The following is a 21281-nucleotide window of genomic DNA, read 5'->3' as shown; positions in this document are numbered from 1 at the left end:
ACACAATGTTTGATTTATAAGAAATGCCAAATACATGTGCTGATTGGAGTAAAGTTGAGTAAGTATGCGCCTGCAGCTCAGAGGCACAGATTTGGGCTCTGGACTCCCTGAGTTCTTGCTCATCACATTTCATGATTAAGGAAATGTGGGGAAAATTTAATAGCTCAAACAACACTTGGATGTTTTTGATTAGTACATTTAAAATTACTTCATTAATCCTTTGGACAACAAATATTTGGGTGCCCCTGTGACTCTTAGAAGTATGCACAGTCTCTTTACTCTGAGGTGGCAGACACCAAACAATTAATTAAAACTGTATCCATTAAGGGAAAAGAATTAAAAGGATGCATGACTTATTCTGACAGGAAGAAGTCTGGCTGAGTTCATCACTTGCAGGGATGTTATATATTCTGTTGGTTAGTCCCAGAAAAATTGTCTGTGCCCAGTGTCCTTAGGGGTTGAATGAGAAGCAGATGCAAGACAAACACTGAATGAAGCAGTGAAAAAAGACAACTCTACAAATGGAACAAGTTTATGGTTTCACAGGGAGTAAGACTCCAAAAGCTGCCATGACCACTACAATTCCAGAGCTCAGCATGTTCCAAACTCTTACCTTGCACTGGCGTCTCACAGTGCTCATTCCCACTGGCTGTTCTACTCAAGCACAGGGAGACCCTGAAAATTAGTTTCATAGCATGACCACAGAAATCCTACAAACATGAAAGGCTCCTATTCCCTCTCACAAAGCCTGGTATCAAGACTTCTTTTCCTGGATCAGGTGCTTGTGTTGGATCTTTATCTTAGTGTGATCTAGTGACCCACAGGAGCTTTCTTGGGTCATTTACTCTATATTCTGATAACAACAAAGTGTTCAGTAAGCACTACCACTACTGAGGCAAACTCAAGACTCTCAGAACAACTCAAATTCAGCTCAAAGCCACACTTCTCTCTTCCCAGAAGTGCTCATACATGATAGTTAAGAAATAAAGAATAAAGATGAGGATATGAACCCAGGCCATATCTGGAAGTACTGCCTTTGACAATGTCCCTGCTCTCCCAGTCATTCATGATGACACGGAGCAAAATGCCTAGCACTTTGAGCCTCCCATTTTCATACATAGGATATTCCAAACTGCCTGTATACTCCTCTTATCAGAGCATCTTTCTAGAAGCTCCAAATAGAATATTGAACTCAATGCTTTTGACTCAAAATGTACATGCATGTGTGTGCATATACACACATGCACATACACACACACACACAGAGAGAGAGAGAGAGAGAGGGAAAGAGAGAACAGAAACTTTTCATTGGGATTGGATAGCATATTTTCATCACCATAGACAGACAAAGACCTTCAGTTATCCACCCATGCTGGAGATGAAGTCACTCCTGTCACACTGTCCCTCCTGGATCCTGCCCACCTCATTCTCCCCAACACCAATCAGTTAGACATGCCTATGATAATGACACAAAAAGTTGCTACCCACAACCTTCCAGATCTACTGATTTCTGTATAAAGCTTGAACACCTGTGGTTACTTTACCTCCTGAAAATCATCCCTTGTGTTGTCTCTTCTTATACCATATCAAAAAGATACTTCCTTGTAATAGCTTGTGACATGCCACCATTTTATATAAAACTTATATTTCTTAAAATTTCCCTAACACAATAGAACAGTGTCACTGTGTCCCACAGATCTATCTATTAAAGCCACAGTGCTCACCTAGAAGACAGATTCAATGTTCCATTTCAATCTCCTTAAGCCCCTCTAGTTATTTCAAGCCCACCTCCAAGCCCAGATCCTCTGCAGGATTCTCCCCAGAAAGTCACCTTGGATTACCTCTTTTTCTACTTTTGCAGCAAAGGACTAGGCATATTCCTTCCAGAGAGCAAGCAGTGCTTTACAACTCACCTCTTCCACAGACCATTTTTTTAAAGCCAATCTCAGCATTCACTAGATGCCCTATCCTCATGGTTAGATCATTTTTTCCCTTAGGCAAAATAATTTTATGAATGAACATTTCTCACTTTTATCAGGTCTTCATGTTACATACACTAGTTCAGATAATCCTCATGAACCCTGTCAGTATAGGTCCCCTTCATTTAGTCACAACTCAATATGTATTTGAATACATTTGAATAGAAAAGATAGTATAAAATCCATACATTCAGAAGAAATACACATATATAATATTATATTAGTTATGAATATGTTTTAGGTATATAAAGGCTATGAAGACTAGAAAAGCAAAGATGAGGTAATAGCTGTAGAGTGGGCAGGTATATTGCATGACATCATCAGAGAAGTAACATTATGATGAGGACATGAATGAAGTAAGAAAGCAGTTGACCAGAAGGCATTGGACAAGCATGGTCTAAGGTTTATACAAAGTAAGTTTTGTGGCCCTTGTTGCTTCCCAAGAGTAGCTAGCAGAATAACGATACCTTAATTCTTACATGGAGCTCACTATATTAACTAGCTGTGGATTTTAAGACTCCTTTACTTCCTATTAGTCACCACATAGGAGATTTCTGTGTTCTAGGCACTGACCTCCATAAGACATCCCTCCAGCCTCTTCCTTAGATCTTTAATGTACCATTGGTTTCAGATCCATTGTTCCCTGTTATTCTTCACAGTAATTTTTGAGGACTTTTATTTATGTATTTTTTATCAGTTTTGTACTCAGTGCATACAGTCAAGTTGGTATCATTGCTAGCCTCCTCCATACATACATCTTGTTAATAATAATAATCATTAAAAAACAACATTCATAAAAATTAATACATTACTTTTCCCTCAAAACCCATTCCTGCTCCTGTGTTCCTTGCTTCTCATCACAGCACTGCATGATACCCTGGACTTTAACCTTCCTGTCTTCCTCCTCCTCACCCAGTCCACCTATCCATTCCCACTTCCTTTACCTTTATTTAATCTTTTTTCTTCTCTTTTGTAAACTAATGCAACAGCTTCCTATTGGCATTGCTGTCTAAGATGCATCCTACACAGCTATGAAAAATTAATGCCCTGCATTCTATTACTCTGAAAATCAGCTGGCTTCCTACCATTATAAAAATCAAGTCTCAGTCTTTTGTTCTAACCCAAATAGTGCAGTACCCACTGGAAATATTTTCCACTTTGAGTACATTATGTTTTTAAATCAAAAAGTCAGTTTAATTTTCTTTCAAATAAACCTCCTTCTGTATTTCCTATTTTCATGTATTTAGGACACCCATCAGTCACTCAAGCCAGAAATCTAGAAGCGTATAAAAGGATCATCCTTCTTCACTGATCTCAGTAACAACCTATCATTTGACCACCCATAAGTCATATTGATCCTGGCCTCTTTTATCTCATTTATACTCTTTGTTCTTCAGCCAGTGATCAATGTCTATGTCCTTTGCGATGTCTCACCTGCACTTACTATTGCAGCACGCTTCTTTTCTGCTGTTCACACCTTTCTAGTCCATTGCCACATCACATCAGTTACCCTCCCAGTATGGAAATGTGGTGATCTTCTGCTCTTGATTGATTCACCAGTAGTTCTCCAACACCTTCATGCACCAACTCCCCCAATATGCCCCATCTTCCTATCTTACTGTTCTCTTCTACCCTACATTCTTATTGCACTACACAGAACTTCTCACAGTGCCCTAAATGTATCACCTTGACCTCTTGACACAGCCTTAGCTTCATCATTTGCCACATCTAAAACACCCATCATCTCGCATGTCATCTTCCCCTGAAAATCTTGATTTCCTTCTCCAGTTGGATCTAGTCCATATATACTTCTTCGACTTGTTGCAGCCCTGCAGGATCTTACAGCTTCTTTTAAAACATTCAGTACAAGGGGTTATTTTAGGGCTTTTCCTATTCAAATTTCCATCCTACTGTCTGTCTCTGAATGTAGGTTCAGAATTTCCAATAGGATACTTTTCATCTTTGTCTTCTAGCATTTATATTTGGCAAAAGAATATAAGCATATGTTTCATGAAAAAACTGACTTATATTTGGGAAAGTTCCCCTGATATGTAGGGGTAATAATATAATTTAGTCTATGAGTGATTGCTGCTGTTCAACTTGAGTTTTCTTTAGTGCTACATGTGCTTCTATGAAACTAGTAGCAATAATAACCCATGTTAATATAATAGGCCTGCTCTGTGGTCCTACAACTTAATATTTAATAAAATCTAGCATGTACTTCATTATGGACAGACAACTGGTTCCTAGGAATGTATTTATTCAATGTCTTTGAAGATAAAGTTAATTCACATATTCACATATTCTGCCTACATAATACACAGGGCTGGTGAGGTAGACCATGAAGATATGACTTAAAATTTTAATTCCTAGGGCTGGAGAGATGGCTTAACAGTTAAGCGCTTGCCTGTGAAGCCTAAGGACTCCGGTTCGAGGCTCGGTTTCCCAGGTCCCACGTTAGCCAGATGCACAAGGGGGCACACACGTCTGGAGTTCGTTTGCAGAGGCTGGAAGTCCTGGCGCGCCCATTCTCTCTCTCTCCCTCTACCTGTCTTTCTCTCTGTGTCTGTTGCTCTCAAATAAATAAATAAATAAATAATTTTTTAAAAAAATTTAATTCCTATACCCTGAACAACCTTCTGGTCATTTTATATTCTCAAATACTAGCACAGTGTCTATCATATACTAAATGGCTGATAATATTTTTAAATGGATGATTGTTGAATAACAATCTCAGAAATATTCCTAAAACTATCAGAACATAACTTGCCTAAGGCACAAGTTACAATTGTCACTGCTGAGATTTGAAATCCTGTTCTAGTGATATTGACAAAAAGTTGCAGTGTCTTCCTAAAATGTTCAAAGATAAAGGGAACTGTATTTAATTTTTAATATTCCCAACAATTGCTTCCTACAGCTTAATCCCCTCAGTTTAGTGATTAGTTATTCTAAAAGTATTCATTTTTTTCAATGACTAATTTTTATTTGGAAACTATATCCACAATTTTAATTTAAATATAAGAGTTTATTGGATTAACAACAGATTTTGTAATTCAGTTACATCCAAAGTGTTGGCATATATTACCTTCTAGCTTCAAAGTTTAGATGGGTGGCCCTTTTTTAAATGATCTTACCAACCTCTGTTTCCAATGAAAATGAAATTAAATTTTTGAGCACTGCCCCACAAACAGGTAAATTTCCTCATTCTATTTTTTCAAGCCACATAAAATAACTTATTAGGATAATTCCGTTATCACTTTCTTTAATAACACCTACACTTTTCCACATTCCTTGATGCCTGGTTTTGAACTCTCCTCATTCTATACTTGCCAACCAAGATTTCCCTCCCAATACCCACCTTCAAATTGACAGAATACACCTGTCTTTCAGAGCTGCTCTAACTTTCTAAGAGGACAACCACAGGCAAGAATTGGGATGAAATTCTACCATGAAAGGAAAGGGAATGTATACCACTGTAAAAATACTGTATATCACATTGGGGAGAGATTTGGCCTCAAATAAAAGTTTATGTGTGAAAATAAATGAGAAGATTGGTTGGAGGATTCTTTAGAAAGATTTGAGGAAAGCTTGATAGAAGTTTATTTTCATAAGCACTTGCATTATTGGATAAGGTGAAATACTATCCTTATGATGAATGATTGATTCTATAAAATCAAATATAAAAATGAGAGCAATATTGTATTTAATTTAGAAATACTTATATTGATTTGAAGTGCCTTTGATTATGCTGGAACATTATTTAAACTGGCAATAAGAAAACTGAGCCTGTTCAATTCTTTATCACTTTATTTAAACAGAAGCTATTACTCATTTCATACTCTCCAGGGTTCCAAATCATATTTTTTATGAAAAAGCTGTTTTTCTTCATATACTCCCATCACTGTTGAAGTTTTAAAATATTTCAAGTGGCATAATCTTAGTGTCTTAAGTGATCGACCAAAATGTATTATAATTTGAAATACAGGCAGAAGATAGGAAGAAATTGGACAACAGAACAAGTACAAAATTTTGAGTTTTCTGATAAAGATCACATACACAAAAAGGGCAAATTTAATATCATTGTGGGCTTCTATTTTAAAGGAATTGTCATTTTTACCTGCAAGAAATGATCTTGTTCTTAAACATGTAGCTCAAGTTTAAATATACATGTTTAGTCGTGCCTCTTCCTATTTCACTATAACCGTACATTCAGAACCTGGTCCTGGCATAAACAGTAGGCACCAGAAAAGCTCAATCTACCATAGTCATCCTAATGACTGGTGACTTCTTTGCAAATATTTTAGAAATTAATCTCATTTCATCATCACAGGAGCCCTGTTAGCTACCACTAGATATTACCACCACCATTCTACATCAGATAAAAGAAAAGTGGCACTGTACTCCATGGGTGCCTTATCTGTTTACATCTTTCTTAATTAAATTGAATTTTTTCTAGATTAGACTGCTCTCTAAACTAAAGTTGTTTGCCCTTAGGACTGTTTTTGACAGAGCTATTTTAGGAATGCCTGCTCACTAGTTATAAACACACATAATTGTGTCTTTTAAAGTAGACCAAAAATGAACCCAACATGGCTCAGGGAAATCTTGCGGAAGAGGGGGCGGAAAGAATGTCAGAGTTACATGTTGGGTCATGATTTTCAGAGACATTTATCATACTAATAACTGGGGGCTAACTCCACAATGCACGGCCCATTTTCAATAACAAGGAGGGTCTAATGGGAGGGGGTAGATCACAGATGAGCCTAAATAATGGTACCAAACTGCCTGTATTTACTGAAAAGAAAACTAATAAATTAAATTAAAAAAAAAATAAAGTGGTTTGCAGATACGCAGAAAAAAAAAAAAAAAACCGAGTATCACTTAACTCAACAATGGAAGGCTTTGGAGTGCAAGTGTGTATCTCTACCTTTAGGACTAACCATGATGTTATATACTTATTCATTCAGCATACTTCTGGAGCACTTATCATATATGAAACATGAATAAAAGTTATGAAATAGAATATTCTAAGTCATTTCTCATGCTGTGCTAATAAAAATTATGCTATAAAATTCTTAAACTCAAATTCAATTCCTTTGCAGTAATCTATTCTGTGATGTAGATTGTTTAATAGTTACATAATATTCACACAGTTTTCCTATTAAATCCAAGAGAACTTGATAAACATTTCTTCACTTGGAAAAAATGATGAGGGAGGATTCTCCATCTCTCTTCTTCCTCAAGGCCAAAGCTTTCTGTACTTTTCTCTCTTTCCTTGTCTTAATCTAATAAAGTCTCTGTAAACCAAAGAAAAGATTTGGGGACATTCATAGGGATATCTTAGCATCTATAACAATCTGTAGATATTACTACAAAGAATACATGTGTCAGGGAGAAGAATATCCACTAAACTATAGTAGTCATTATAGCAGCCATATTTGGATTCCCAATTGGGCTGCAATAATATAATGCCATTATTACCTTAAGTAAATTGCTTTACTCAAAATATTCTTCAAAATATTAAGAAATTTTGACATCTGAGGATGGAGTCTTTTCCTACAAAAACTTTTAAAATGCCTATAAAAGCATATGTTATAACTCTCTAAAGGCTTATATTCACTCTTTATGAAAAGATGCATTTCTTAAAGCTATTCCAAATGTTGGTAACTCAGAAGTTACATACAGTTGTCACACAATATTTTGGCTACTAAGTTTTAAATAAACAAATAATTGTGTTATGATATGTATGGAAGAGACTTCTCAAAATCAATTATCTACCCAAGGGTATTTAACAGAACAATCTGCTTGCAATCACACTTCCCTCCCTCCTTTCTTCCCAATCAGCTGGCTCTCACTGAGAAGCCAGGAAAAAAACAAAACACACTCAGGAAGTAGTTGTGTGTCTACTGTACGATGTTTTAGGGTTTTAATTCCCCAGCCTTTTCCATGGGATTCAATCCTTCTAATACAAGGATCTCTTACCATTTGAGGGTGATTATATGCATATAAAAATAATGAGTATCATTTTTACCAGCAAGAAGTGATCTTGCTCTTTAACATGTCGCATATGCTAGCTTTAACTCTGTCATGAGAATGGAAATTTTAAATATATATATATATAGATAGATAGATAGATAGATTTGGTAGACAATGAGTTGTGAGGATGTTAGCAAGGGACTTTCTCAGTAACATGAACTGAAGTTCAAGTGAGTGTCTCATTTGGAACACTAGAGCTTCATTGGACTGCTGACCTCCGATGTGATAGCACTGGAATGTATTCCAGAACTCACAATAACAACATCCAAACACTGTACTAACTGACTATTGCTTAGAGAACACACAAAATATAGAATACATAATAAGGCCTTTGTCAGAAACCTTACACATTTTCCTAGCCATGGCACTGCAAATGTAGGCACACCCACAATTCAGGTCAGCAAGATCTTGTGAATATTCTTATACTTTAGATATGGTTTAATGAAGAAGACAGAAAATCAAAAAAGAATGCCTCTCCCCAAACTTGCTCAATGAGCAATCAAATGTAAATTATAATTTAGGTTCTATTATAGGTCTACCATACAACAATGTAACTTAAATATGATAAATATATTTTAAGCACCTGCTAGTTAGTGAAGCACTGTACAAGTATTTACCAGGAGTGTAAAAATGAGTAAATAATACAGGGAATTTACCATTGAGGAGCTACAACTTAATGGTTGTAAAGGGTGTTAAAAGGCCTCGTTTATTCTGCTTTGCACTCATTCAGATAAAAACAACAAGAAAGTAATCCAAGAAAAATACAAAAACAATTATCTGTGGAGGGGTTAGGGAGAAAATGGTGCATTTCATAATCAGACAATGCATCTGACATGGGTCTGGATGGAAGTGCAGAATGTCACTGAGGAGTGTTAGTGCAGGATGGGCATTCTAAGAAACAATAAACCAAAGAGATACTCAGGGACTAGGGGAAAACCCAGTTAAGCTAGACCACATCACAGACCTAGAAGCTCTGTGGATGATAGTGTGGAGATGAAAGATATGCACTATATTGTGGGACTCTTGAATATTAAATATCTTTAATTCTAAAAGTAGAATGGGGGAAGGTACTAAAATATTTTCTGCAGGAGGGTGAAAAAACTCAAATCAGATTTTAGTAAATGCAGCTGGTTTTGAGTGTAGAATGGAAGCAAAATAGGACACAACCATCATGACCCTGGAAATGACAACCTTGGGACTGGGAACTGAGAGAAGAGATATATGTAAAAGCAGGAAGAGACAAAGCTTTGTGACTGACTGAACAGGGAGATCGATGGACCACAGGGAAGGCCATGCTTCTACCTCTTTAAACTGCACACCCCCAAATCAGTGGTGCTAGTATAACTTTCTGATGGGTCTGAAAATCCGGCAATGAAAATGTGTGCAGAGCACTTTGGAAGAAGGAGACTTGCACTTCAAGAAAAAAAAATTAAAATGGTAGTTAGAGTAAGAGGAGAGTATATAGAGAGAAATTAATTAAAAGAGAATCTTGTGAAACTTTCATAAAATGTGCAAAAAAGAAATAAAGAAGTATCATAGAAAGAGGGGGGAAGGAATGTAAGAGGAAGCAAGGTAATGCATTTCCAGAGAGGGCAAAGGAGAAGACAGCATTCAGTATCTGTTCTTGAGCAAGCAGTACATGCTAGAGCTTACACTAGATACTAGGAATAAGTGGTGGCCAGGAAACAAAAGTTTAGCTCTCCCAGAGATCAGTCAGCTAAGGAGCATTGGTGAACATGAACCACCCAGTGAGATCAGGAAGCATAGGGACCTTTAACCAACTGAGACATTTTGAAAAATAAGTAGGTGATTCATTGCCAAAGGTGAATAAGCTTGTAGTAATATGTTCACTCACATACCCTAAAAAAACCCCTTGAATTAATCTCTATTCTCTCCTCCCTCCTCTCTCTCTCTCTCTCTCTCTCTCTCTCTCTCTCTCTCTCTCTCTCTCTCACACACACACACACACACACACACACACACACTTACTTTAATCTTTTTGAATTTGTTCCTAAGGAGGGAAGCTGTTAGATAAACAAGCACACTCAATGAAATATTGAAAAGCAATATCATCCCCATGTTCTTGGGAAATAGCGAGGACAAGGAAAACAAAGTGACAAAAAAATCATGTATTTTAAGCTCAGAAATACATCTTCAAAAATCATCCAGAAACTGGCCTAAAACTCTTTATAAATATTGCACACACATTTCATATTGCACAGGGCCATTAATTTTCAAAATATCTACCATCATATCCTATGAATAGCACAGTGTGGAAGGGGAGACTACTGAATCGTAATACTTCATTCAATTTGGTTAATACTCCCTAACATCTATATAACATAAAGAAAGTAAACTCATGTTTTGTTGTCATAGGAAACCTTTCCCCTGAGGAGACACAAACCCATATCTTCATCACAAATAGGGCAAAGATGGCAGACCAAAGTATGGTTACACTAATACCAGTTTGGTAAACCACTGAGTTTACTGGGGGAGTCACTTACAGAGCATAAAGAGGAACTGTTAATAGGAATATGGTACCCCCCAATGCAGCCACTTTGATGGGACTTCCCGTGTCAAAATGACTCCTTGGATACTCCTCCCCTGAGGGCTTACTTACAGAGCATGGGGATCCAGAGTAGTTGCACCTCCAAGAAGTCTCATCCCACCCTGAATGATTACATCCCTGTGACCACTTCTGAAGCTCTTTGTGTAGGAGACCACATAGAAGCACTTCAGTGGGGCTCATTATATTTGAATTATAATCAAAGATGCTCCTCCCTCAGCCTAGGGGTGAGAGTTTACTTACAAAGCTTGGAAACTTCAAAGAAATGGCTGAGATGTATCTCATTGTTCCTAGATCTTTTCCTCTCTCTATATATACTCTATCTTCCCTCTCCACTGAGGTCATGAGACCCAAAACAGAACTTCAGTAGGGTTTACTTCATCTGGATTACTCCCACAGATGCTCCTCCATCAGCCGTGGGGCCAGGGCTTACTTACAGAGCATGGAGACTCCAAAGAAACCACTTGCATGGTGCTATGCTGGGACTACCTCTATGGATACTCCTCCCTCAGCCGTGAGGCGAGGTCTTACTTACAGAGTATGGAGACTGCAAAACAGCACTTCAGAGGGGCTCGCTAGTACTGGGATTGCCCCTGCAAATACTCCTCCCTCAGCCTTAGGGTGAGGGCTTACTTACAAAGCTTGGAAACTTCAAAGAAATGGCTGAGATGTCTCTCATTGTTCCTAGATCTTTTCCTCTCTCTATATATACTCTATCTTCCCTCTCCACTGAGGTCATGAGATCTTGTGCATACAGCTAGCGCAGAGGGCACCTGAATCTAAGGTGGTGGTCTGATGACTCTCCTCACACCTTCTTTCATGTGTTGACCCAGCTGCTTTTCATAAATCTGTTAATAGCTATTTATACATTTCAATGTGGAGGAAATTTGCCATACAATCCTTGTACAATGAAAGAATAGAGTTTTTACTCCATGAATTACCCTCGGGCAAATGCTAACTTTAGTTTTTTTAAATTCTTATGAAAAACAAAATGTAAACTAATGCCACAATACAGCTATCAAAATACAATTTGATATTCAAGATATTTTTCACACTACCAATTAAATGGACATAGTTTTCCCCAATTTTAGTTGTAGATTATACCACATGACATCTGCCATCAGTGAGATGGCACAAGTTAAGGACATCAATGAGTAAATTACATAGGTTATTTTTTCATCCACTGACATTTTGTGTCTTTCAACTGTACAGTTGGATTATCATCCCTTCTATCTCTCCACTGATAGGATTGTGCTTTATAGGAGAGAAAAATAATGAGAATAGGCAATGAAATGCAAAGTATATTAAAGATAAAGAAAAGCTTTAGGTATAATGCAGCATTTGAAAGCCAGCAGGGTAATATGAGCACTGTAATTCCTAAGCACCTTTCTCTCCACATCCATGTTCTCTACTCTATCACTAGCATTACCAATCGCAGGGACTTGAAGGTGTTGTGTGTACCCATACTAAATGCTTTTACTTGCTGAAAAGAGAGCAAGGAGAGAACTCTGTTAGCTGTGTTATTGTAAAGTGCTAACAACATAATTTGACTCTGCTCCCATCATTTTTCATCATTTCCTCTACATTGCATTTCATAGGTTTTTCTCCTTTGCCCCTCAGCAAACCGCTTTCAGTGTATTCTGAATCTAAGTACAGTCACAAATACATAAACACTCCCCCACATCCAATTTCTCTCTACTCACAAATGTTTTCTCAAATTTTTCATTAATGTGTGATTAAACCATCTTGTAACCCTTTATTCCACAGGTATATGACCAATGTCCTACTTATGGGAAAGGGACCAAGTCATCAAGAGCTTCTATTTTAGAACAAGAACTAAAGCCTTTGGGTTCCAGATGTCAGAATTTGGATCCAAAGTGAACATGGACACAGAAATGAGGTGCAAACCAGCACCCACCAAGGACTCAATCTCTCCTGGAGAAGGAGCATCTTAGTCTGAGACATGGTGATTTTTATGGTGAACTAAGGCAAAGAAAAGTGTTGGTGTATGAGATAAAATAAAAAACAGCTGTATGTTAAGGAAGACAGGAGCTGTGTCCTAAGCAAAACAGGGCATATGAGCTCAATCACTACTTATATTATATTTATATTGTATTACTTATACTTATCTTACTTATAATATAAAGCCTTATGGAGGCATTCTGAGAACACTGCAGGAAGTTCAACACTAGAATGTACTTCGGTGGTATGTCACCAAACATGTCCAGTGATTTTCTTTGAAGATTCTTTGGTCTCATGATTCAACTTTTTCCCTGTTCTCAGTTAACTCATTCATGTGTGTGTATGCATGTGTGCATAGTAGGTGTGTACAGGTGATGTATGTATGTACTTATGCAGATGCACATGTCCCATTTGCTCAAGTGCCCTATGTACATATGAACAGAGGTCACAGAAGGACTTCAGGTTGACTTCTATTATACTTCTGCTTTACGTCCCTAAAATAAGGTGAGTGCCTGAATGCAGCACTTTCACCATTTTTTTTTTTTTTTGGTTAGACTAGTTGAGAAGTGAGTACCAGTGATCTTATTGTCTCTGCGTGCTCCCCTTCAGCACTGAAGTTATAGGTGTGTGCAGTTATGCTCAGCTTTTAAAGTGAGTGCTGGGCAGTGGAACTCACATCCTCATGTTACACTTTGACTCATGAAACAATCTCCCTAACCCTAAGAACTGAAGCCTTAAAAAAAAAATGCCATCCTTTTTTAGTCTCAAGTGAGTAAATATGAGCACAGATCACCAAAGCATGTATCTGATGGAAACTATGCAGGCTTCATATACCAGGGGTCATCTCTAGTGTTAACTGTAAAACAGTAGCAACAAGAGTAAAAGTGAAGCTATGAACACTTTTATATTTACTTTTATAATCACACAGCAGCTCACTAAAAGCTTGTGAATATCATTAAAGAGATAACTGTCAAGTCAAATCTGTCTAGAAGTTTCATTTTCATCTTCATCATAACCAACATCTATCAATATCTTGTTCAATTCTCCAAACAATGATCACCTGGGAATGCTAGAGATGAAACTACCTTTTTCTATTATTAGTATTTTAATGGTATCATATTCATATGATTTCATCTTTTTTTCTCATGTACAGAGATTCTGGCCACTCATGGCCCTGGAGAATGGACATATGAATTCCCATCTGGTTGATTAAAATTAGGCACAGGCAAAAAATCATCATGCTAATCAGATAACAGAGTCCATTTTCTCAGACTAAACTGGCTCGGAGTTCAGACCACCCTGTGGAGCCTTTCACAGACATGTTTATCCAGCAGCAGAACAAGTTCTCTACCCCATTCTTGCTGTAAAGAACTGCTAAAACAGAGATCCTATGAATTTAACTCATGACCGGACAAGTATTCAGATTTAGCCCTCTACAATCAAAGTGTCATTCTGATTAAAAAAAAAAAAATCAACCTTTGAAATACTATGAGTATTCCTAATAGATACAACCCAGGTAAACAGGTTTATAATGTTTTCTCATCACAAGTGGTTCAGGTGCGGGCTTTAAAGTGTTGTTTATATTATATTACCCCTGATACATGAAGGACTAAGACTTGCACACTCAGAAGAGACTAGTGACCTCCAAGTTCAAAGGATCTGAACTACTGGAGGGAAAGTAGCAGAAGGCCCATTTCTCAGCTCTTTTCGTTTTTGCGTAACAGGTTGAGTTGAGACGGCTCTGTTTCTCGGTAAAATGCATAAAAATCTTCCTTGCAACTTTCCAGCCCTCAAGGCCCCATTTTTGATGGCGTAAACCAAGTGACACTCTGGCCGTGCACGAACCCTTGGCTTACATAATAGAAACGGGGAAACAACGTCTGTCTATGTCACTCATGTTCTCTACAACCACCTCCATCCTAGTGAGAAATCCTCTGAAAACAAACTCATTACACATCGCAGCCACCTACAAACAACTCAGTGCAACACAGGATTGTCCGTGGGGAGGAGATGGCTTCATCCCCTGCTTGGACATGGGTCCCAGTAAACTCAGAGAACATCTCCCGTCCCTTTCTCGGAATGCACGCCTCCCCGAAAGCGTCGACCCTTGCACAGCACCCAGCACTTCTGCAAGGCTGTACCATATATAAATTATTTCCAGGTGTCACTGAGGACCGTTTACTCTGAACGCACTAAACCAAAGGTAGTCATGAAACAAGACACACGCTCCTGCGAAAGATTCCGACATGGCACGATTCTGCTTGTATGTTACCAGGGGACAAAAATAGTTTTAGTGAAGAAATGTGGAAAGGGGCGGGGGTTCGACACCATTTCGGCTCCTTCACCCCCAGGAGTTAGAGAAAGGAACTGTGAGGGTGAAAGGCACCTGGAGAAACCATATCCAACCTCGGAGATTTTTCAGGGAAGGCAAAAAGTATGCGCAGGATCGCGGTGGACCCTGCCAAGGCGACTTTCAAACACACTTCAAGCATCTCTTCTTCCTGTCTTTACATGCACACCCTCCCGTCTCCCACACACACACACCTTGGCGCCCCAGTCCCACACTCCCTCCTCCCTTCCCCAGTCCCGCCAGTGTCTATCTCGCGGCGCAGGCAGCAAGCGTCACCGCCCCCAGCCGGGAAGGGGGACCCTGATCCCGCTCCAGGGAAGAGGGGTGGGCGCGAGGCGCCGGGTGGCTCCGTGCTCAGCGCATCCTACCGCCTGTGGAGCTCGCCTCCTCCAGCTGCGCGGAGATGCTCTCCACCCTCCTGACATTCATCTTGGCGGACGCCGGGTGTAGGAGCCAGACTCGAGTGGACCGGCCAGGGACGTCGGTGGCGGTGTTTGCTATCCGAGAGAGCGAGCGCACCACGCTCTGCCCAGGTCCACGGTGGCGGGCGGGCGCGGGGAGCGCGAGTCGGCGGCGGCGGCGGGCAGCGCGCGCGGGGCCGGCTGCAGGTGCGGGCCGAGGCCGGCGGGGGGCGCCGGAGGCGCGGGGCGGCGAGCCTCGAGCGACAGCTGGGATGCACCCGCAGACAGTGAGCGGCGTCCCCCACTCCTGTCGCTCTTGGGGGCCGCCTCTGCCACCTGCTACTAAGTCACGGGAAGGATGTAGAGGGTGCTGACAAGCTCCTCAGGTACCAGAGCCAATGGGCCCAAAAAGAGACTTGAGGCGCTATAAGGCTGGGAATGGTACCTCCCAAGAGTTTGCCAGTTGGTTATCATTGTTGGCTGTTCTGTCTGGACTCCTGGTGCCCAGCGCCTGGCTCTCAGAGGGGCGAAAAGCTTACTCCTAAGCAAAGAAATGTGCTCTTGGGTGCCTGAGGCCTCAGACTCGCACAGTTGATGGACAGAGTGAGAGTGAGAATGAAATGGAAGACCACCAGAAGGGAAAAGCGAGGGGATGCTCACACTTCGACACCTGGCAGGGAGGCAGCAACTCCTAATCAGGAAAGTTCCCACTTAAGTTGCACCGGAGCATACAACCTACAGAGGGGTAGGGGAGGACTGCTTCTCCACTCTACAGAGGGGGAGGGGAAGACTGCTTCCCCACTCTACAGAGGGGGAGGGGAGGACTGCTTCCCCACTCTACAGAGGGGAGGGGAGGACTCCTGCCCACTCTTCAGAGGGGTAGGGGAGGACTACTGCCCCACTCTACAGAGGGGAGGGGAGGACTGCTGCCCCACTCTAGAGAGGGCTTGGGGAGGACTGCTGCCCCACTTTAACTCCCTAGTGTGAGGAGGACAGGGTCAGGGTGAAGAAGGGCACCTGGCAGAGAAGGGTGAAGTAGACTGGGAAGAAATTCAGACAAGCTCCTTCCTCCATGGGAGATTTCACTGGAGGTCTCCCTGGCAGCTCACTACTGAGGCAGGACCGAGCTCCTATGGATATTCATTCATCCATGGTCCCTTGGCTTCCTTTGCAAACCAGAGCCAGCAATGCCTAGGAAGACAAAGGCAGACCATATGACCATTTGTGGCCATGGTTACTGTTGGAGTACTGAACATTTAAAATTCAGACGTCAGTGACTCAGGGAATGTAAGTGGATACAGCCTGTTTGGAGCAAAAGGGTCGGGTTGCCCAGTTCTGAGGGCAATGCAAATTAGCATTCCTTCCCATTCTATACCATCAATTGACCCGGACACTAGTGGAATCATTTCTAAGTGCATGTGAAGTGTCTTTCCCTGTGGCCACGTGTTTTAACATATGCCCCTCTGTACTCCACTTTGACCGCATTGCCATTTTCTTGTCCTTTTTCCTTTATGCCCCAGAGTGACTCACTTGGAACCTGGTAGGATGTATCAGCACATTTCCCATAAAGCCTTTCACTCCTTCTCATTCATGGTTAAGGACACAAATGCTGATACCTACCTTGCCTGGGTTCAAATTCTGGTTTCACTAATCATGTTACATAGTGTGGAATATTTACATCAGCTGTCAGGTGGCCCTCACCCAATTGGTTTGCCATGGGAACTGGAAAAAATGATGTCTTAGAGCAGTTGATGGCATAAAGCAATCACTATGTAAGTACATGCTCTTATTCTTGAGGCTGAGAATAACAGTGTACGCAGTAGGTCTTCACTTAACACATCTTTCGTTATTCAATACATATCTGGTAAACACCATAAGGCACTATTACAGGCACCTGCACAACACAGTGAATTAGCATGCCTTGGTTACTGACTTATCACAGGGAAGACTGAAAAACGGAGGAATTAAGGTTGGTCAGTGGGGAAGGGCCTCTTGGGTTTGCTGGCTAAGGAGTGGTCATGAAAGATGCAAACTGACTCCTGATGGAGAGGAGCGATCCATCATGGACATTTTAAGATAAAAACAACTTTAGGGAAGAGTAAATAAGAGCCAGAGTGAGGGTGACATGTTTGTGGAGCAAAGAGGAGGCTGCTATGGTTGCAGCAGAGCAAAGGAGAGTGGAAGAGCAAGAGAAGTGGTCATAGTATTGGATCATGTGCTATCTAAGCATTTACTGAATGTGCCAATGCCTTCATGCTTCCTGCTAATAAGTTTCTTCTTGGTAGATTGAACCCTTCCACTCTGAGTCAAGTGCAACCTCTCACCACCAGAATGTTCACATTGCAAATTTCCAACTAACTAGCCAAATACCCCTTTCTGCAAGAAGTCTAGAATCAGTAACAGTGTTTATTCTAGTGATAATTGCTAGCATTTGTCCAGCTACAAGCTCTACTATTTCCTAATGTCTTCTAAAAGCTACCTTCATGTATGGGTTTGGGCACAACAACGGAGGTAGAATCCTACCTACCTTTGTGCCCAAGGGTAACTTAAACTCACTCAGTAGAAGTGTAAAAAGCTGTAGTGGCTGTTTCAATGAACTGTTGGCAAAGATGAAAAAAGGCCACATATTTAAAGTGCTTAGAATGGTTCTCCATGCACAGTAAGAAATCAGTAGGAGGTACCTTCATGACAATTAGTTATGACCATCATTACATCATTTTTAAAAAAGTATCCATGTATTTTCAAAAAGAGATATATATGGAGAAAGAGAGAGAGGGAGGGAGAGAATGGTCATGCTAGGGTCTCCAGTGGTTATAAACGAATTCCAGATGCATGTGCCATCTTGTGCATCTGGTTTTATGTGGGTACTGGGGAATCAAACCAGGGTCCTTTGGCTTTGCAGGTAAGTGCCTTAACCACTGATCCATCTCTCCAGCCCTCGTCATTACATTTTTTTCATGATGCATGTAAAGAAGAAAAGAGAAAGGCACCACTGTGTTCTCAGACAGATGTATCCAGTCTTACTTCATATTGTGCTGAGTAGTGTACAACTGATTTGCATATCTACACAATATGGAGTATTTAGTTGGACAAGCCCACTTCTCAAAGATAATCAGCAAATAGTTATGCATTTTGCTCCTACTATATATGTACTCATGGACTGGCTATAAAGAAACCAACCAAGTCATGTTAAGAACTCTGTGCTGGAGAAAGTTGCAAAGTTATGTAAGATCTTTTGTACTATAATCTTCATGTTCAAACTTCTTTATATAGAACCTTGATCATAAATAATGCAGGGAAAGTTTCTGTTTTGTTACCACTTTTTCTGTACTTTTGTATACATGGGACTAAAAGTCCAAATGACACTGTCTTGCTCATTCCATCCCCTTGTTGACTCTTCAGCTGGCCCAGGGACGATTCATCCTGTGTAGCAGTACATTTGCAGACCCTCTTCCCAACACAAGATATGTACAAAGGATATTTCTAGGACTAACCCCAGATTACTTTCATGTAACACGATTCACGTGTGACATATATAGTCTATGGTCCCTTTAAGGGCTGACAGAAAAAAAAAAAAAAAAACCATGGGACAAAGTTACTAAACTCACCAATTGCCAGCCATTAATCTCAGATTTCATGCACATCATTTTGTTTAATCTGTAACAAAACACTATGAGCTAAGCAGTGCTTGTGTCCCTGTTTAATGAGTGAAGAAGTTAAGGCACAAGGAAAATAAACTGGTTTGTCAGTTTTACATCAGTAGTAATCAGTCTCTCTGGGACTTGAGCCCAGTAGTCTGACTGAAGAGCTTGTACACCTGCTTCATGCTTGCTACACAGTAATCTCCCCCTTGGACAAGGACCAAATGCTCCAGAGACCCTACCATTTCCCACATTAAATTTGACTCAGAAAGTTGCAAATCATTTCTGAGCTTCAATTCTTCTTCCTCAAGTGTTAAAAAGGAGAATTTCTGCTTCATAAGGTCATTGTCCAGATCAAATAACATAATGAAAGGGAAATATATTTATAGACCAAAGAATATTGTCAAAGCATCCAGGAAGACATCATTGTTGCCTGATCTTTTGTTGCCTATCACTTACTGGTTATTTCTGAAAGCCTCTTACTTTTAACAGATATCCTTTGTTTACCAAGACTTACACAAGAATAGTAAAACAGGTAGTATTTAATATTGATTGAATGCTCAGTGTACACCCTATACTGCATTATAAACTATCTTTTAATCACTTCATACTAAGGAAAAAAAACTAGCTAGAGCTGTATTTTCTCTGACTTTAAAATGTGACTGGGACTTAGAGAAGTTAAGTGGCCCAAGGTCAGCTAGCTGAGCTGAGATTTGATCCTACATCCATCTTATGACAAAATTGGAGTTGTTGATTACTTCCTGATTGTTCTCAGATTTTCATGCATAAGAATACCTACAGACCAGGTGTAAATCTCCTCTGCTCTAGTCTTCATGATGGATTCACTCAATCTCAGGGAACAATCTGAGAATCTATTTTTTATAATAATAGATTTTATCCTTGAGAGCAGTTTAAGATTTTCAGGAAACTTAAGCAGAAAATGCAGCACTCATGCATATCCCTCTGCAGCCTCCTCCTCCATTTTCTCTATAATTACCAACTTGCGTTAGTGTGGCACATATTTTATAATTGATGGCTGATGAGTCAATAACACCCTAAAGTCTACAATTTAACTAAGGTGGGTAAGATTGTGAGGGAAAGAAGAGAATTCTCAGAAAAAAAGACACACCGAGGATTAAGCACCCGTCCACGGCCAGGAAGAAAGCCCTCACTCAGACAGAACATTGACTTCACACTTGCAGGCTACTGAAATGGGAAAACAAACTGGTTTAAACACAACAGTCTATGTGTTAGAGAGATTACTCAGTGGTTAAAGGCACTTGTTTGCAAAGAATAACAGACTGGGTTCAATGTCCCAGTACCCAGGTAAAGCCAGATGCACATGTGTCTCATGTGTCTGCAGTACCTTTGCAGCAACAGGCCTTGGAGCACCCAATTCTCACTTATTCTCTCTCTTTCCCCCTCTCTCTCTCTGTCTTTCTCTCTCTCTCATAAATACATAAGTAAACATTTTAAGCCACACACCTGTGATATTTTATTGTAGAAGCCCAGGCATGCTATTATCCCAGACCATAGTTTGATGTATCATTTCTTAGCAGCCTATGTGAAATAGCCCAGCCTCTGATCTGCTACTACCAACCTCAGCTGGGAGTTTGTCAGGAATTCAGAATCTATGGCTACCTTAGATTTCCTGAAACCATACCCTCATTAAATAATATCCTTAGGTGGATCCACACATGTGGATAAATGTGTGAAAGGCACTTCTCAGCTCAACCCTATGCTGTGTGTTCCCTCAGTTCCTATAGAGCTCATTGGGAAGAGAGAAGATGTTCAATCCACTGGACTTTACCCTGGTAAGGCAAATGTGTTTCCTTCTTGTGTCAATCTCAACTAAAATAGATAGAACTGTCTATTACCTTAGTAGGTTTCAAGCAGTAAGTATCCACAACCTTGACAGCCTGACTAAACCTGGAGATGTCTTAGTAACTTTTGATCTCTCAGAATTATGATAATCATGCAATCTACTTGAAGATCCTCACATTAAAGAGAACATTACCATAATGAGACAAGAACATGGGGGAACTTTTAAGGGCAATAAGCTTAATAATTATGACTTTTCAGTGCAATTTATATATGCAGGACCCCATTAATTTTTATAAACATGCATGAGAGACAGGTCAAATATTATGCATTTTGCAGATATAGAAACTGACCCCATGCTGCCTAAGTGAGTCACTTGAATTTTCCAAAGGCATAGGAGATGCAACCAGGTCACAAACTTTAATCATCTGACATCTCTCAGCACTTGAGTTCTATAAGTCTTGCCAAGTTTACATAAGCTGGACTGCTGCCAAATGAACTGTAATTCTCTAAGAACCAGCATGC

The 21281-nt window shown here is 40.0% G+C and overlaps 1 protein-coding gene across 1 annotated transcript in view; it reads right to left on the bottom strand.

The window, feature by feature from the left end:
* Window positions 1-15432, bottom strand: part of Kcnip4 (potassium voltage-gated channel interacting protein 4) — a 1264979-nt gene extending 1249547 nt beyond the window's left edge. Inside the window, exon 1 of the mRNA XM_004656086.2 lies at window positions 15262-15432. Coding sequence (XP_004656143.1) covers window positions 15262-15322 — 61 coding nt within the window. The 5' untranslated portion in view covers window positions 15323-15432. The remainder of the gene's footprint in view (window positions 1-15261) is intronic.
* Between the last annotated feature and the right edge of the window lie 5849 nt (window positions 15433-21281).

Source organism: Jaculus jaculus, chromosome 11, assembly GCF_020740685.1.
Source record: "Jaculus jaculus isolate mJacJac1 chromosome 11, mJacJac1.mat.Y.cur, whole genome shotgun sequence".
NCBI classification, from domain to species: Eukaryota; Metazoa; Chordata; class Mammalia; order Rodentia; family Dipodidae; genus Jaculus; species Jaculus jaculus.
Note: the sequence above shows the minus strand (reverse complement) of the source record. Positions and strands in the feature narration are given on the sequence as shown.